The 15,944-nt window shown below is 47.2% G+C and overlaps 1 protein-coding gene across 1 annotated transcript in view; it reads left to right on the top strand.

Moving 5' to 3' along the window:
* Ptprn2 (protein tyrosine phosphatase receptor type N2) overlaps positions 1–15,944 on the top strand; it is a 680,302-nt gene that overhangs the window by 636,650 nt on the left and 27,708 nt on the right. Inside the window, exons 16-18 of the mRNA XM_027417041.2 lie at positions 933–1,010; positions 13,377–13,496; positions 14,315–14,481. Of these exons, the coding sequence (XP_027272842.1) occupies positions 933–1,010; positions 13,377–13,496; positions 14,315–14,481 (365 nt within the window). The remainder of the gene's footprint in view (positions 1–932; positions 1,011–13,376; positions 13,497–14,314; positions 14,482–15,944) is intronic.

The following is a 15,944-nucleotide window of genomic DNA, read 5'->3' as shown; positions in this document are numbered from 1 at the left end:
CATTCTTCGTTCTTGATCTCTCACAGTCAGGGAAGAGAGGAGATGGAAATGGATATCTAGAAGGCTGACCCATGTCTGTGAAATGCTTGTGATCACACACATGGGGATATGCACAGATGGAATGCACACACAGAGAGACACACAGAGATGCTGACATGGACACAGACATGAAGACCACATACAGATACTTATATGAAGACATGCATACAGACACACAGACATATGCACACACATACACACGCACAAAGACACACATACACATTAAAGACAGACACATTAAACACAAATGTACAGACAGACACATACCTGTAGGCATATAAATGCATGTTTATACACACACAAACATGCAGTCATATGCACACTAATAGACACACACAGATTGACACACACATGCAGACATACATACACTGAAACAAGGCCAGTGACCCCCAAGCCAGGTGGCTGGCTGCACCTGCCCCTCTGAAGATGAACCCCCAACATGAATGAGCTCCTTAGCCAGGCATCTCTTCATGTGTTTATTCTTTCAAGACTCACAAACTTGCCTACTGTAAATGGGCATGGGCCCCCTGCTCAGGTCTACCCACACTCTACTAAATCCCAGTTCTGGCAGGCTTCCACATATCCTGGAGTGGGTGGAAGTTGTTTCCCCACCCCACTCAGAGTTGCCCCCATACAGCCAGGCGCTGTCTCTATTCTGCTTGGTTCCTGGTGTTCATTTGTGTGCACCTCTCAGGAACAGGACAGCCAGGCTGAAGGACTTGGCCAACTGGAGGATCCCTGGCTTTTGTGCCTTTGTTTTCATCTGAGGGTCATGGGTCTGGCTACGCAGGCCTTGTTCGTTAGCAGCCCTGGGCAGGAGCTGTGCTGCCCTGTGCTGTGGTGTCTTCCTGTCTCTGTGACTGAGCCTTATACCCACTCTCTTGTTCCTGCAGATGGACCATGACCCACGAAATCCTGCGTACATTGCCACCCAGGGCCCACTTCCCGCCACTGTGGCCGACTTCTGGCAGGTGAGTCTTTTTTCCCATTAATTATCTTTTTCTAAAGATAAAATTTTAATGAGTTGTCCATAGATTGACACATTTGGATTCAGTGAAACCAATCCAGCCCTGTTGGTGGTGCTTTTCAGAAGTTATGTGAGTCCTTCATCTTCTCATCTGAGATGTTTAATGTTTTAAAGAGTTTTATTTCTTAGCCATGTTGTAATTTAACTGGGTGAAAGATTAAGGAAGTGAAATCAATACACATTTGCAGCGTATTTCCTTCAAATGTGCCTTTTGCCTATTGTCTTATTTTTATGAAGGTGAAAAAATGTGTCTAAAATATAGCTTACATTTTTTGAGGATTTTTAATGTTATATTTTAAAGGCCATCCTGGTCTCTCCATCCAGCACAATCCGACATTGCCCAGAACAAGACTGAGACTTGGGAACTAGTTCTAACATGCCCAGATGAGGACAGAATTAGGTGAGCCAACAGGATAAATAGGACTAAGTTTAAGGGGGACATAGTAGGTCACAGGTTGTGTTTGGGGATGTGGCATGGCAGATCACCCACTGGAATATAGGGCTAGGCTCCCTTAGCAGCAGGTTATACCCTCAGTCCATGTGTCAGGCCACAGAGATCCTGGAACACAGGCATGGGAAGAGCAGCAGTGCTGGGTGTGTACAGGAGCATTGGGGGGGGGGTGATGGGGGACTCAGTGCTGCCCACTGCTGAGCAAACAATGGAGCTGCAACAGTGCGCTAATCTGAGACCAAATTACTCTGGATCACTTGATACCGTTTTATAGTTTATAATTCACAAAAGATAGACTAATTTGCCAAAGGTCAGTAAACCAACCCACCATTCCAGTCATTTGCTATTCCCTTTCCCAAATACTCCACATAAAAAGGAAATGCAAAGGAAGAGGCCAGGATCCCTGCAGCTGCTCAGGGCATTTTGCTTCCACACCCCCACCGAGGCTCAAATCTCATCACCTGCTTCATGGGTGCAAGACTTGCCAGCCAGAAGAGGGTAAGGCTGAGCACGGAACATACCCATTTGACTGCCTGCTCCTTGTATCTCTGCCTTGCTCATGCCACCAGTAAAAGCAAAATGAAACTGGACTGCCGCTGAGCTGCTCCGTGGATGCTCTTAACTGTGGCACAGCACTAGTGGCCTTTGCTGTAAGGTTGGTGTTGAGCTCATCATGGTCCCTCAGCCTAGAGAATACTCGGATCCCCTCCATGTTAAACCACAAGAGTTGTCGAGACCAAAAGAGAAATCATCCAATCATAAGGAACTTGGTCACATCATCTTGGGAAGACTCTTCACCTGGAAACCCCACTTCCATCTTCTTGAAGTAACTTTCCCATCCAACTGCTCAGAGCTACACCCAGAAAGAAAGACAAAGATGGATGGCAGGACAAAAAAAAATGCCCACAGGATCCTGACCCCACGGGGTTCCAACCCAAGTGAGTGTGTGGAGTGTCATCGGATCCCTCCACCTTTACTAATACTAGTACTTCTTCCACCAACAAACACGGTACTTCACGCATGTGAGGGTCCTCTCACCAACAGAGCCACAGCCCACTGAGGGGTTGGCACAGCAACAACTGGTCACACCCACTTCCCACTCCCCAGGAAGTGAAGCCCTGCCTATCGGTCTGTGAGACTTGGAAGTGCATCACTTAGCCAAGTTTGTGGCTAGTGAGTCGCAGAGCTTAGCTTGTCTCCTGCCTTTTGCAGACTGTTGTAATTGCTGGAGATGGCTCATTTCTCACTATGCACTCTCCACAGGAGATTCAGAGAAAAGCATCTCTAATTGAAGTTATCAAAGGAAAAAAATCTTAAAGTGAGATGAAGTTCAGGGTCAGTTGAGGCACACTTCAGTCAGCATTTAGTGTATGGTTCCAGGAGACAGGGCATCTTCCATGTGATGACAGCTATTCCACAACCAGAAGTGTCCCTGGCCCATGGGTTCTGCATCTCAGGATGTCTGCACACTTGAGCTTGGTGAAGCCTCAGAGGGGTTATACACCAAAACAAACAAAAGAATCTTACCACACCCCTTCCACCAGAATGCCTAGTTCTCACTTCGGAGATACAGCCAGGGTTACAGCTTGGAGAGTCAGTCTCATGCCTGCACAATAGGCAGACAGATCCTCACAAATGTGCATCTCAAGGACGGTACCAATGAAGATTATAGCTAGGAGCTGGGAGCTGTACAATAAGCAGACACAAAGAGGTGACACTATCTTGCCAGCACCTGCAGGTCCATCTGGTCAGCCTCCATGCTGTGTGTCTGAGGTGCCCATATCCACCCAGCACGGCTCTTCCTCACTGAGTATCTGCCTCCAGTCCCAGATGAGTATTCATAAAAACTCAAATGGACAGTTATCTTTGCTGCTGGCCAAGCAGCAGGCACAGAGGAAGCCCACCATCTAAATTTCTCTCGGGATAAAAAACCTCCTGGCTCACAGAAATAGAGCTCAAAATTTAGGGATAAAACTCCATGTGCAGCACAGACTGGGCATCAGACCACAGGCTGAAGGTAACATCTCTCTTCCTCCTCTGAGCCATTGCAAGCCTAGCTTTCAACCAGAACAAGTTTATAATCAAAGAACTAGAGACATTGTTACAAAATGTTGCAACATAAAGCTTATCTTCAAGCAAGCCTGGCCTTGTGTGTCTGGGGGGGGGGAGGGATGTTGACCCAAGGGCCTCTAAGGCTCGGCTTAAAGGATGCCCTTGTTAGGCACGAGTAAACTTGCAAGTCAAAGGCCGGGGAATAAGTAGTCTGATGGTGAACAGCCAAGAAAGGACCAGGGAAGCAGTCCTGTCCTAAGGACCAGGGAAGCAGTCCTGTCCTATAACGACTGTGACTCCACACAGTGAGCCAGTGACAAACACAGCAGGACTCACTGTCAGCCCAGATGACCAGAAGTTCCAGACCATAGGCCCACAAGGACCAGATCCCTGTGGCTCTACTGAGGGAGACTCTGCTTAGGCACCACAATGACACTTTGCAGCATCTATCTTCATGGGCTTCCCCCTTGCTGTTCAGATTCCTCTCCTGATCCAAACCCCAGGCAATGGCCTCACATCCTGACCACTATGACTTCACCTTAACTTGAATTTCCTGATCCCCCTGCCTCCACCTCCCAAACTCTGGAATTACAGGCATGTGTCACCATACCTGGCACAGATGCCGTTTCCAAGGGGTGCCACATTTGCAGATTCTGGCTGGACGCAAGGGCACCATCTACCCTCTGAGACATTCTAAACAGCTTATTGACTGCAATCTCACACACTCCTGCCTGCTTCTGCATCCATGCTGTGTGCACAGTGCATACTTGTTAAACTGTGCTGTTTGGGAAAATGATGAAAAGATTAATCTGTATGTCTGCAGGACAGGCACAAGGGTTTTTATGTTGTTGTTGTTTTGTTTTAAAATATTTTCATTCCGCAGTCGGTCAGGTCCATAAATGAAGAACCCTCAGCAGAGAAGGTAGACCGCTGACTGCTGCCTGAGAGCTTAGAAGCCTCATGTTAACCCTTTTCCACAAGCTTTCTTGTCAGGAAACAGAGTAAGGGTTCAGCAGTGGATTTTTCTGGAAGGGTTAACCACGTTTGAGATAAAGACAAACTTTAGACTTGTAATGACAGCAGACCTCTGTAGTATCAGTATTTGAGAGGCTGAGGCAGGAGAACGGAAATCAAGGCCAACCTGGGCTACAAAACCAAAAATGAGAAAAATTATATATTTTATTTATTTATTTATTTATGGTTTTCTGAGACAGGGTTTCTTTGTGTAACATTGGCTACCCTGGAACTCCCCATGTAGACCAGGCTGGCCTCAGACTCAGAGATCTGCCTGCCTCCATCTGCTGAGTGCTGGGACTAAAGGCAGGCACCACCATGCCCAGCAAGAAAAATCAAAATATTTTAAAGGAAAAATACCCAGCATGTGAAATGGGGCCATTTTGTCATGAGCAGGAAATAATCAGTTTTTTCCCTCTCCTCCATGTTACTCACACCATGTCTGGAATTCCGTGTCTGCTTCTGCAGCCACAGTTCAGACAGTTGAGAAATAAAACTAGAGCATACCAGGGAACTCATGGGAGCAGCCAGCCAGCATGGCAAAGAGTTCTGAAGCCACAGAAGGAAAGGGGAACCACCCAGTAGAAGAGTAGGAAAGGGGTCCTTTAGCAGCCAGTGCTATGTCATAACATCACTGCTGATACCTGGAAAGCTTGGCCTGGGGGAGTGCCGCAGGTGACCTGCGGGTCTGTCTAATGTGGGACTATGCTACTCAGCTTGGAAGGGCTGTTCACACACCAGTGTATTTTTAAACTGGGAGTGTTCCTTTGGACTTGTGGGGTTTCACTGTTTTATTGAGGTCTGCTCAAATAACTGCTAGGACAGCATCATTACTCATGTCCCTGCCTGTGACACTCACAGGTGTCTCCATGGTATGTGCCAAAAGCTCTTTGGAGAGGGTAGACATCTGAAAAGGAGGGAAAGACGGGGTCAGCTGTCCTGTGTGCTTTGATGACCGTGCCTGGGACATATAGGTCCCAGGATCTTTCTCTAGAAACTTCAGTGTGCAAGATGCCTTCTGCTTACCCGCTGGGCCATGTGGAGTGGAAGGCAGGCTCACATTGTCAGGGGGAAGAGAGACAGAGGAAAGTAACATTCAATGTTCTCTCTCACGCGCGTGAGACCCTGCACAGGTACCTGGTCTCATTTGACCGCCTAACTACCCTATGGGGATGTAGCACAAGCCTCATGAAACATTGCCTGGGACACCAAGAGTGGTCATAGTCACATTTAGGAAGCAGAGCCGTAGGTCCCACATTAATGGAAAGAGAAGAATCACTGTCTAGTGGGGACAGTGCTCCAGCTTGGGAGGATGGGAATGCTTTGAAGATGGGTGGTAGGGAAGGCTGCCCAACAGATGTGTGCCCTGCCTCTGGGCTGAGCACTGAGAAACAGTAAAGTGTACATGCAGGACCTGCCACAAGCTGGCTAGGACAGATTCCATTCTAAATCCAGACCCAGGTGACTCCCAAGTATAGGAGCTGTGTCGATGTGATCATGATTGGTGGCCATTACAGTAAAAAATGACATGTCCATTCCCTGTGACATGCAAACATTTAACTGGGCTTGGGAAAAATAGATACAGTTACTGAGCTTGGTTTTTTAAACATATATTTATGATCATGGCTTATCTTCATTTTTGTTTTTTTGGGTCTTTTTTGCTGATATGTGTGTGTGTGTGTGTGTGTGTGTGTGTGTGTGTGTGTGTGTGTATTTGGGGGGGTTTACATATGTTTGTGTTTGATCCCCTGGCAAGATCAATTTAAGGGAGAAAAGATTTATTTGGCTAAATTCCAGACTGTAGTCCCAGAGCAGGAATTCACAGAAAGGGGAACTTCCGAGAACTGGTCACATTATATCCACAGTTCCAAGAGCCAAGAGCAGTGAACACACACATGTGGGCCAGTGCTCAGCTCCCTCCCACATGCAGTGGGGTTCTTACCACCCCGAGTAATTCTATTAAGAATTTTCCTCACGGATGTGCCCACAGGCCAACCTAATCTAGACAATTCCTCACTGAGAGGCTTCTACTTCCCAGCTGATTTTACAGTGTGCCAAGGTGACAATCAAAACTAACCAACACAGAGCTGAAAATGTCCTGGGTGGAGTGACAGTTCCCCTTTCAGGCCCCTTCTTCCTCCTTCCCCCTTCTCCTCTTCCTCTTATCCTTCCCCTCTCGGCTTCCTCCCTGTCCTCTTCTTTCCCTTTGTCTCCCTCCCTCTCCTCTTCGAGTTTCAAACCTGGATCAGGTGTACTGAATGAATATCAGGCCCTAACTTTAGAAAAAGGGAGGGGACAGAGATAAAGGAAAGGAGGGTGGCACCCATCAGAGACCCTTCTCTCTAAGGAGACCCCACATGTACTCACTTGGACCCAGGCTGCATGCTGGAGACAAGGGATTCTCTTAGGTGGTTTTCAGCGAAGTACGAGATTTCTTATTTATATGCTCTGTTTTCCTTGGACAAAACATTACCAGGGGAAGTAAGTAGGGGTCTCACTCCCCTTCAGCCATAAGACCGCAGCCCTGTGGCTGGTGGTCACGGGGTCTGCTCATAGCCATAGAGCAATCCCTTCTGTGCACCACTTTGGATCAGTGTTTCTACTGATTCTCCCATTTGGGTCACCTCCATGTATCAGTTCTAAGTGAATAGATAACACACTAATGTACTTGTTAAAAAAAAAAAAAAGAAGAGGGCAGAGGGGCGGCAAGGTAGGTCACTGGATAATGGTGCCTGCTGCCAAGACTGACGACCTGAGTTCGGTCCCAGGAACCTACATGGTAGAAGGTGAGAACTGACTTCCACAAGTTGTCCTCTGGCATCCATGAATGTGCTGAGACACTTGAATGCATTCACACACATACACACACACACACACACACACACACACACACACACACACACCACATAAATGAATGTGATCAAAAAGTTTAAGATTATGTGGTGGCACATACCTGTAATCTTGGCACCCAGAAGACTGAGGTGGGAGGATTGTGACTTTCAGGCCAGCCCGAGGCCGAGAACACATGAGGCCTCTGTGAGCAGGCTATCACAGACATCCCCTCTTTGATATGCTCAGCCCTGGGAGTCATCAGTGTTCTTGGGCTTCGACGTTGGCCTCTCATCATTCACTCAGCATCTCCTGCCTGGGCTCAGCCTGTGAGAAGTTATTCATGGCAGACATTATTTGCACAGTCAGGATTGGGAAGTGCTTCATTTTCTCTGGAGAAATAAAAGCTGTCTTCCAGTACAGACAGTTTCAGCTTGCATGCAAATATGCCTATCTAAAAAAAAAAAAATTAAAGAAACAGGTTTCTGTGCATCCAAGTAGGCCCTGGGAGGACTCCCAAAGACCTTTGATAGTGATGGCTTTAAGTTATCTCCTTTTACATAAACGCACAGTGCCCTCTTTGTTTTAAAACAGTTAAAGTGCCCACTGGAGGCAAAACTCTGCTGTCAGTATTTTACTTTTTTTTTTTTAAAGATTTATTTATTCTTACTTTATATGCATGAGCATTTGCCGGTGATGTGTGTGCACCATGTGCACGTCAAGCACCTGCAGAGGCCAGCAGATCCCCTGAAACGAGTTGCACATGGCTGTTTGTGTGTTCGGCACTGAATTCGGGTCCTCTGCAAGAGCAGCAAGTGCTCTTGACCACTGAGCCATCCCCACAATGGTCCTTTAAAACAAACAACAACAACAAAAAAACTGCATTGTTTTTAACTAAGCAAGGACCACACTAAGGTTGAAATGGCAACAATCAGGCTCTCATCCATAAGGAGATGACAACCTAGAGAAAGGTATGAGGATAGTTAACTCCAAGGCAGGATCAAAGTGTCCCTCACAGGCGATCTGAGTAGGGGAGTAGTTTTCTGCCCAACAGACCAGGAATCCTGTTTAGAGAAAGGGCTTGATTCTTCCTTTACTTGGATCTCGAGGGGCTTTGGCAGAGTAGTTTTTGTTTTGTTTTGTTTCTTCTGTTGTGCATATTTAAGGCACACACAGTGTTTTGGGTGACTATTGAAATGAGGTGAATTAACACGCCCACCTATTTGGTTCCCATTTGGGGTCAGGAATGCCTCAGGATCCCTCTCATCAGAACCCAGAACACAGTACGGTGTGGTGGGTTTCCAGCACCCCATCTGCAGAACATTACAGCTAAAGGTTCACACCCAGTAACCAACATCTCTTCTCACACCTGTACACACTCACAACTCCAGAACTGTGCTGCTGATACGCTTGAGTGTGGCCCTTGAGCGTCACATGCTAGTGGGGTTGTGGGAGCTTGTTCTTCTCTGCCAGCCCCGTTTCACAGCAGGCTATCTTCCCCCGAGCCGCCATGTTTTCAGGGCTGATAGTGTCCCATGGTACTATGTCTACACGTTTCCTTTAGCCGCTCACTATGGGTGGCTGCCATTCCATGTTTTGGCCATTGTGAACTGTCTCATCTCCTCTGGATCTGTACCCAGAGTCAGCAGGGTTCAGTTTTAGGGTGTACCATTTTTACATTTCCAGGAACTCACCCCACGATTTTCATAACCTGCCACTCATGCCCCACTCCCAACACACACAGCCGTAAAGCCCCTCTTCTGTCTCTCACCAATGCTCACAATCTCATCTGTTCAACGATGACCATCAAATGGAGCTAGGCAACATCTTCTTGTCGTGTGTGCATGCGTGTGTGTGCACGCGCAGGTTTGCACACCAGTGTGTAAGGGAATGCATGCACCTGCACACATAGCAACTTGAGGCCAACACCCAAGAGCCCTCCTCTGTTTATTTATCCCTAGGTGACTTTTTTGAGACAGGGTCTTTCCTTGAATCTGGAGCTCGACCGTTCTGCTAAGCCCGCTAGTCAACGAGTTCCAGGCACCTGTCTGCCCCCGCCCTCCTAACAGTGGGTTATCCACATGCACCACGATTCCCATCTCTTATGTGAGTGCTGGAAATAGTCTCAGGTCCTCATGTTTGCCCAGTAGGCACTTTGCTGAGCCACCGTCTAACCAGCTCTCCTTGTGATTTTTGTGCACATTGTCCTGACAGTCTGTGACGTTAACATCTCTCCTTACCTGTTGGCTATTTGCACATCTTCTTAGAAGACGTCTATTCAGACCCTTTGCCGGTTGTTCAGTCAGGCCGGCTTTCATTTGCTAGTTAAATATGCAATAATTTAAAATGACTTGAGGAGACACAGCATTTTTTTTTCAGCTGCTTTAGTCGACAAAGTGAAATCGGAACAGGGCTGACATTTTCCCAGCATTTGTGCCGAGTTTTGACGGTGGGGTGACATACCCATGAGGGCGCTCGTTTGCTTGTACTCCTAGGACAAAGTAGCACAAACTGCTTGGATTAAAATACCTGAAACTCTCCCCCACAGTTCTGAAGGCCAGAAGTTGGCTATCAAAGCATGGGCAGGGCTGTGATCTCTGAGGCTTGGGGAGAGTCCTGTTTGTGACTCCAGGGGGCCTCCTGGCATCCTTTACCTTGTAGCTGTATCTGGCCAGCCCCACTCATCTTCCTGTGTCTGTCTGTATTTGCCACTATATGCTCCTCCCTTTCTGTAAGGGTGTTATGCTGGGAGATTAGGATGGGCTCTCCTCAGGCAGGGCTTTCAACAGGGATCCTGTCTCCAAACAGGGTTTCAGGCACAAGGAATCAGGAAGCTGATGAGATTTTCGAGAAAGACACAGTTCAATGGACAAGGAAGAGGAATAAATAGAGTTTTACATCCAAATGGCTTTTCATGTCAGTTATTCAGTTAGCCTAAATAACAGCCAAAGAATGCATTTAACGTTGAACAGTAAATGGTCTAAACTACTCCCTTTGACCTTTTCTATTTGTTTGTTGCTGGGCAACTGTAAAGAAGACCCCTCTTCAAGGTAGCTAGACTGAGTGTCACTGGGAGTTTCTGGCCCACGTCACCTCTAGGTGGATCAGGACTGTGGCCTCACAAGACTGGCTTCAGGTTTAATGGGTTTAACTCCTACCAACTTCCACTGGATGTTGTCTATGGCACAGAAAGAAGTCATAAAGGGAGACCCAGGGCCACTGATGCCCAGACACGGAGGACAATAGAGCTCAAAGCATCCTATGCCTTCAAGGCAGGTTACAAGGGGAGACACTGCATCTGAGACATGTGCACCTCAAACTCTCCCCTGGACCCTGGACCCTGGACCCTGGACCACAGCCCACAGTCTGAAGTCTATACCTGGGACCCAGTATCAAAGGTTCTGCTCCATCTGAGCAGATTTGCTTCAATGTAGCGGTGGAATACCCGCTCACTCCCTGGGAAGTGTGCAGACACCTGACTTAACCAAAACACCACCCTGCCTGTGATGGGAACTGTCTCCTTCGTTTGAGGTCTCCACCCAAGTGCCTCACATGTAGGGGGCCCCATTAGTGTGCTGGAAAGATGAGAAGGGCCGTAAATGTTATATTCTCTGGTGTTCAAACAAAGTGCCAGAAACATGAGGAATTATATTGATTCATGGTTTAGAGAAACCTTCCGAGATGAAGAAATATGGAGAAACCAAAAATGACTTGGCCGATATCTTACAGCACTCCGTATCCCCACCCAAAATCTGAACTAAAATCTTTTATCATATTCTAGGGTTACACCTGGCAGGCAGTGTTGCTGAAGACCAAAGCTGGGGGCAGACTGTGAGGGTACTTGCTGGTTTCCTGCCTGGGAAGGGACGCAAGGAAATGCTACCAGACGGACAAGCAGCTTGTGAAATCAGTGCCCAGTCAGGCTCCAATCTATCTGATTTAGTAAATTCCCTCTTTGCCTTTATACACACTGACCTAAAAAGAAGTATTATCCCCCGGGGTGCCTTTGAGATTGTTTGTTTAAATTAAGTTTCATTTGGATTTAATCTTAACCAAATCTTCAGAGAGCCAGGCAGGCGCCCTGGAAGGAAGCGCGGTTGTGTGCGCGGACCAATCAGAGCGCCCCGTAGAACCTGGAGGACCCCTCTGCAAATGAAGGGCCTGGTAACATCACACATGCACGGCAGTGCAGGCAGGGCGCTGGACGGTGGTTTATGGTCTAGATCATTGTATTTTTATTACACTCGTAAAATCTGTGTTTCTCCTCATTTTTGTAATGGCCTCAATGAGCGCCTCGCCACTTTCCAAAGGCACCGTAAATCGCTCTGTGATGGGAGCCCTGATTTCGGCGGAGCGGGTCGGAAACACGCTCAGAATTTTCATCTCACCGGACTGGCACCAGGGCGGAAAGAAGTGTGGGGGCTCAAGTGTGATTCATACTTATTTGCGGGCTCTTTTTTTCGTAAATACTTCAGGAGGTTTCCATTAAATTCGAATATAAACGATACACAGTGAGACGCCTGAAGAGTATTGACCGTTTCAGTCCCGCGGGAACGTAAATCAATATGGAAGGAGAGAAACATTGCACACACGTCTGACGTTTTAAGATGTAATTTAATGGAGGAATTTAATAACATGAATGGTGATGAGAAGGCATTTTCTGTGAGATGCGCGCGTCCCTTAAATAATAGGACCTCAATCGGATTTTTATGTCTGCATTTAAAAGGAGGGAAAGCTCGCTTGGATACCAATTTTACACCTAGACACAGTTGCTTGTAGATATTTCTGTGGCATTTGTTCAGAGCATGGCAGGAAAATCAGAGCCTTCCTCACTCTGAGCATACTGTACTGGGCTGACAAAACTCTGCCCCAGCCTTGCCTGGGTAACAACCTTGTAAATCACCCTCAACATGTAGCTCAAAGGTCAGCATCTGGAAGTGATAGCTTGTGTTGGCAAACATGGTGACTAAGGGAGCTTTTGTCAATGACAAACAGGCACTTGTGTGTTTAGAACAATTTTATGTGGCTCCTGCAAATTGTTGACTGAGTTTTGGATCCTTGTCATCTGAATGGTATGACAGTGTAACTGGAGTTCTTAATTGTTCTAAATAATAAAAAAAAAAACCCTGGAGCCAGATATAGAGGAAAATGCCGAGAGATCAGAGAGAAGAAGGAGCAAGACAAAGCCACCTTTACTTCATTAGCTTCCCAATGGAAAAAGAGAGCAAGTTCCTGGTTTTATCCTCCGCTTATATCCTTTCTCTTCCAGCCATCTTACTTCCTGTCTCTGCCCAGCCATCTCATTTCCTGTTTCCACCCAGCCATCTCACTTCATGTCTGTACCAGACCTCTATGGTTAGCTAATGGCAAGCTCCATCCTCTGATCTTCACACAAACTTTATTTGGGCAAGTAAGGTATCACCACATCACAGTGTTTGGGAGCAGGCTCTGTGGTGCTTTCCCTAAGAACCCGCTTCTGATAGGAGGACAGTATCCATATGGCAACCTCCTTTAGTCTGCTCACAGAACAGTGTCCAGTCAGAGCAGGTTTTGTGTTACCAGCTAGAAAGTTTCTTTTATAGACCAAAAGTTGCTGGGCATGATGACACAGGCCTTTAATCCTAGCACTCAGGAGGCAGAGGCAGAGGCAGAGGCAGAGGCAGAGGCAGAGGCAGAGGCAGAGGCAGAGGCAGAGGCAGATGGATCTGTGAGTTCAAAGCCAGCCTGGTCTACATAGTGAGTTCCAGGCCAGCCAGAGCTACATGATAAGACTCTTGGTTGAGGGTGAAACTCAGAGTGTTTTTTTGTTTTGTTTTGTTTTATTAATATCTCATGGAACCTGTAGAACATGGGGCTAGTGTATTCAGAGGTGTGAAGCAGTTGCAGGATCCAAGGAGAGAGAAATGAGTTCCCCCGTGAGTGGGATGATTGTGGCTGGTCTCTAAGGGTCTGTGTCACCTGCAGATGGTGTGGGAGAGCGGCTGTGCAGTCATTGTCATGCTGACACCCCTCTCGGAGAACGGCGTCCGGCAGTGCCACCACTACTGGCCTGATGAAGGCTCCAACCTCTACCATGTCTATGAGGTACTGGGACTCGGCGCCTACTCGGGGGCCTGGGCAAGAAACACATGTTTCTCATCCTCACCAACAGCCCAACCAGTTGCTCTGTGAGGCTAGGACATCCCCAGGGTGGATTGTTAGCACATTTGACTTCAGAGGGGCCCAGGTGTTGTGCAGCCAATAGAGACCCAATGCCCTACATGGCTACATAGTTAGGGATAAACTCGGGAGTGAATGCAGGCATCCCAAATCACAATCGCATAATTCTAGATGCTGGTAGGAAGGAAGCAATGCCCATCTTGGAAAGGCGGCCCAGGTCCAAATAACAAGCATCCAAGCAAGGTCCATTTTCACAGAGAACACTGCCCATGTCCGAGTAGCTGGTGGGTTTTCTTGCCTAAGCCATGGGGATCTATAGTATTTGACCTTCTTGCAAGGGATAGATTTCTCTTGCTGGGTTTCCTACACACATTGAATAAAAGCAATAACTGCAGTGTTCAAGCTAGGACTAGAACGCCTCCTCTGGCTGTTTGCACATTAAAATTAGAGGCAAACGGCTCACACAGAGAGCAAGTTAGAGGCTTGATAGGAGCCCTAACAGAGTATGGCTAGCAAGCCATAGGCTTTAATCTGGGGAGAGGTAGGACCCTCCTCTCACTGTATCCTGAGTCGTAAGTCCTCTGATCTATACCAGACACTGGTTAAAACAGAGTGGAAAGGGGCGCTTGGCGCAAACCAGACCTCACCCATTTGTCTCCTTTGCCATATTCCCCTTCTCCCCGAACACACCACTGTGTTCCGCAATCTTGGGCTCACATGCTTTGCTGTCCTGTCCCCACCAGGTCAATCTAGTCTCTGAGCATATCTGGTGCCAGGACTTCCTGGTGAGGAGCTTTTACCTGAAGAACCTGCAGACCAACGAGACCCGCACGGTGACCCAGTTCCACTTTCTGAGTTGGTATGACCAGGGAGTCCCTTCCTCCACGAGGTCACTCCTGGATTTTCGCAGGTAAAACAAAGAGCATGCTGACAAAATAATGCAAGTAGAGTGCGGGTTGGGCCAGGTCTCTGGGTTTGTTTTGTTTTTGTTTTTTAAGAAGCTGTATCTGCAATGTAACAACTGGGCAGGAAGAGGGAGGGAGACAGGAAAGGGTATAGCAAGTGCCAACATTCAGCATGAGATATTTTCTGTCACTAGTGGTGTTAAATGTGAGGGGGCGGGCATCGTAGAACTCTGGAAGTGTGGTCACAATTGGATAAGATTCTGTAACCCACCCGAGATTTATATTCCATAAAGTTTTGGAAGTCAAGTCAGATTTCTAATTTGGCTACTCGTCTGCCAGCCAGGCTAAGGAAATTCTGTCAGGCAAAGGCCAGATTTTAGAATGGAGAATCTTGACTAAACAGCCTAAATACAGTTAGCACAAAAATGTGTTTGTGTTTAGTACAGTTTTGAAACTAACAGTCTTTTTAATGCACTTTGTTTTTTTTTTGTTTGTTGGCCTAGTCAGCCATCCATCCAAAAAAAAAAAAAAAAAAAAAAACCAAAACAACAACAACAACAACAAAAAGTCTCATTTCCAAGTGTCTTTATTAGGCAGTTGAGATGCTAGGCTTTCTTACAGGAAGATACTGACAATGTAAACTGAAGTAAAATGTGAGGTAGGCACCCACTGCTGTTTGCACATCAGGCTGGGGAGAGCTTAGCGCCACACAAAGTGCCAAGAGTGCCCAGCTGCCTATCCACGTCAGTGCGGAGTTCTCTATTCCATGTGTAGTTGACTGGAAGTCCACCCACCCAAAAAAGTTCTCAGACAAGGAGCTAGAGATAACTAGGGCACAGTGTCTGTTTCACAGAATGCTGTGTCACCAGATGATGTGACAAAGAGTTCTCACGCTAGAGGCTAAAATGAGTATTGAGATGGAAGTGCACCAAGACTGACCTGCATTGCTCAAACTTGTATGTTACAAATGCAAAAGCTTTATTATGAAACCACTTTGAGAAAACTGAGGAGGAGGGAGTGGGAGACAGGGTTTCCCTACCTAGTCCCTGTCCGTTCTGGAATTACGTAAGTGAGGCTGGCCTTGCCACTCACAGAGATCTGCCTACCTCTGCCATCCAAGTGCTGGGAATAAAACTTCCTTACCTGAATCATCCTTAGGAAAGAAATTCCATGAGTGAAAGAGTTTGAGGAAAGACAGGAATTTGGTATCAAGGCCAGTGGCTCCTGCCCTGCTGTCACCTCTCCTATAGGTGCATTCAGAAACCAGAGAATATCCCAAATCAGCCACTGTCCACAGCTGCTGTCGTCTCCCCCTGCCTCCACCCCTCCCCGCCCCCCCGCACTAATTTCCTGGATACTAGACCCTTCCCAGTACACACAGAATCTTAAGATGCACAGAGAATCTCTTGCTCATGACTGGCAAAGTGGATGCAGCTATGCAGATGGCTGCTGTCCATCTCACTACCCG

The sequence above is a fragment of the Cricetulus griseus genome, chromosome 5, assembly GCF_003668045.3.
Source record: "Cricetulus griseus strain 17A/GY chromosome 5, alternate assembly CriGri-PICRH-1.0, whole genome shotgun sequence".
NCBI classification, from domain to species: domain Eukaryota; kingdom Metazoa; phylum Chordata; class Mammalia; order Rodentia; family Cricetidae; genus Cricetulus; species Cricetulus griseus.
The sequence above is the reverse complement of the archived record's forward strand: the minus strand, read 5'-3'. Positions and strand labels throughout refer to the sequence as shown.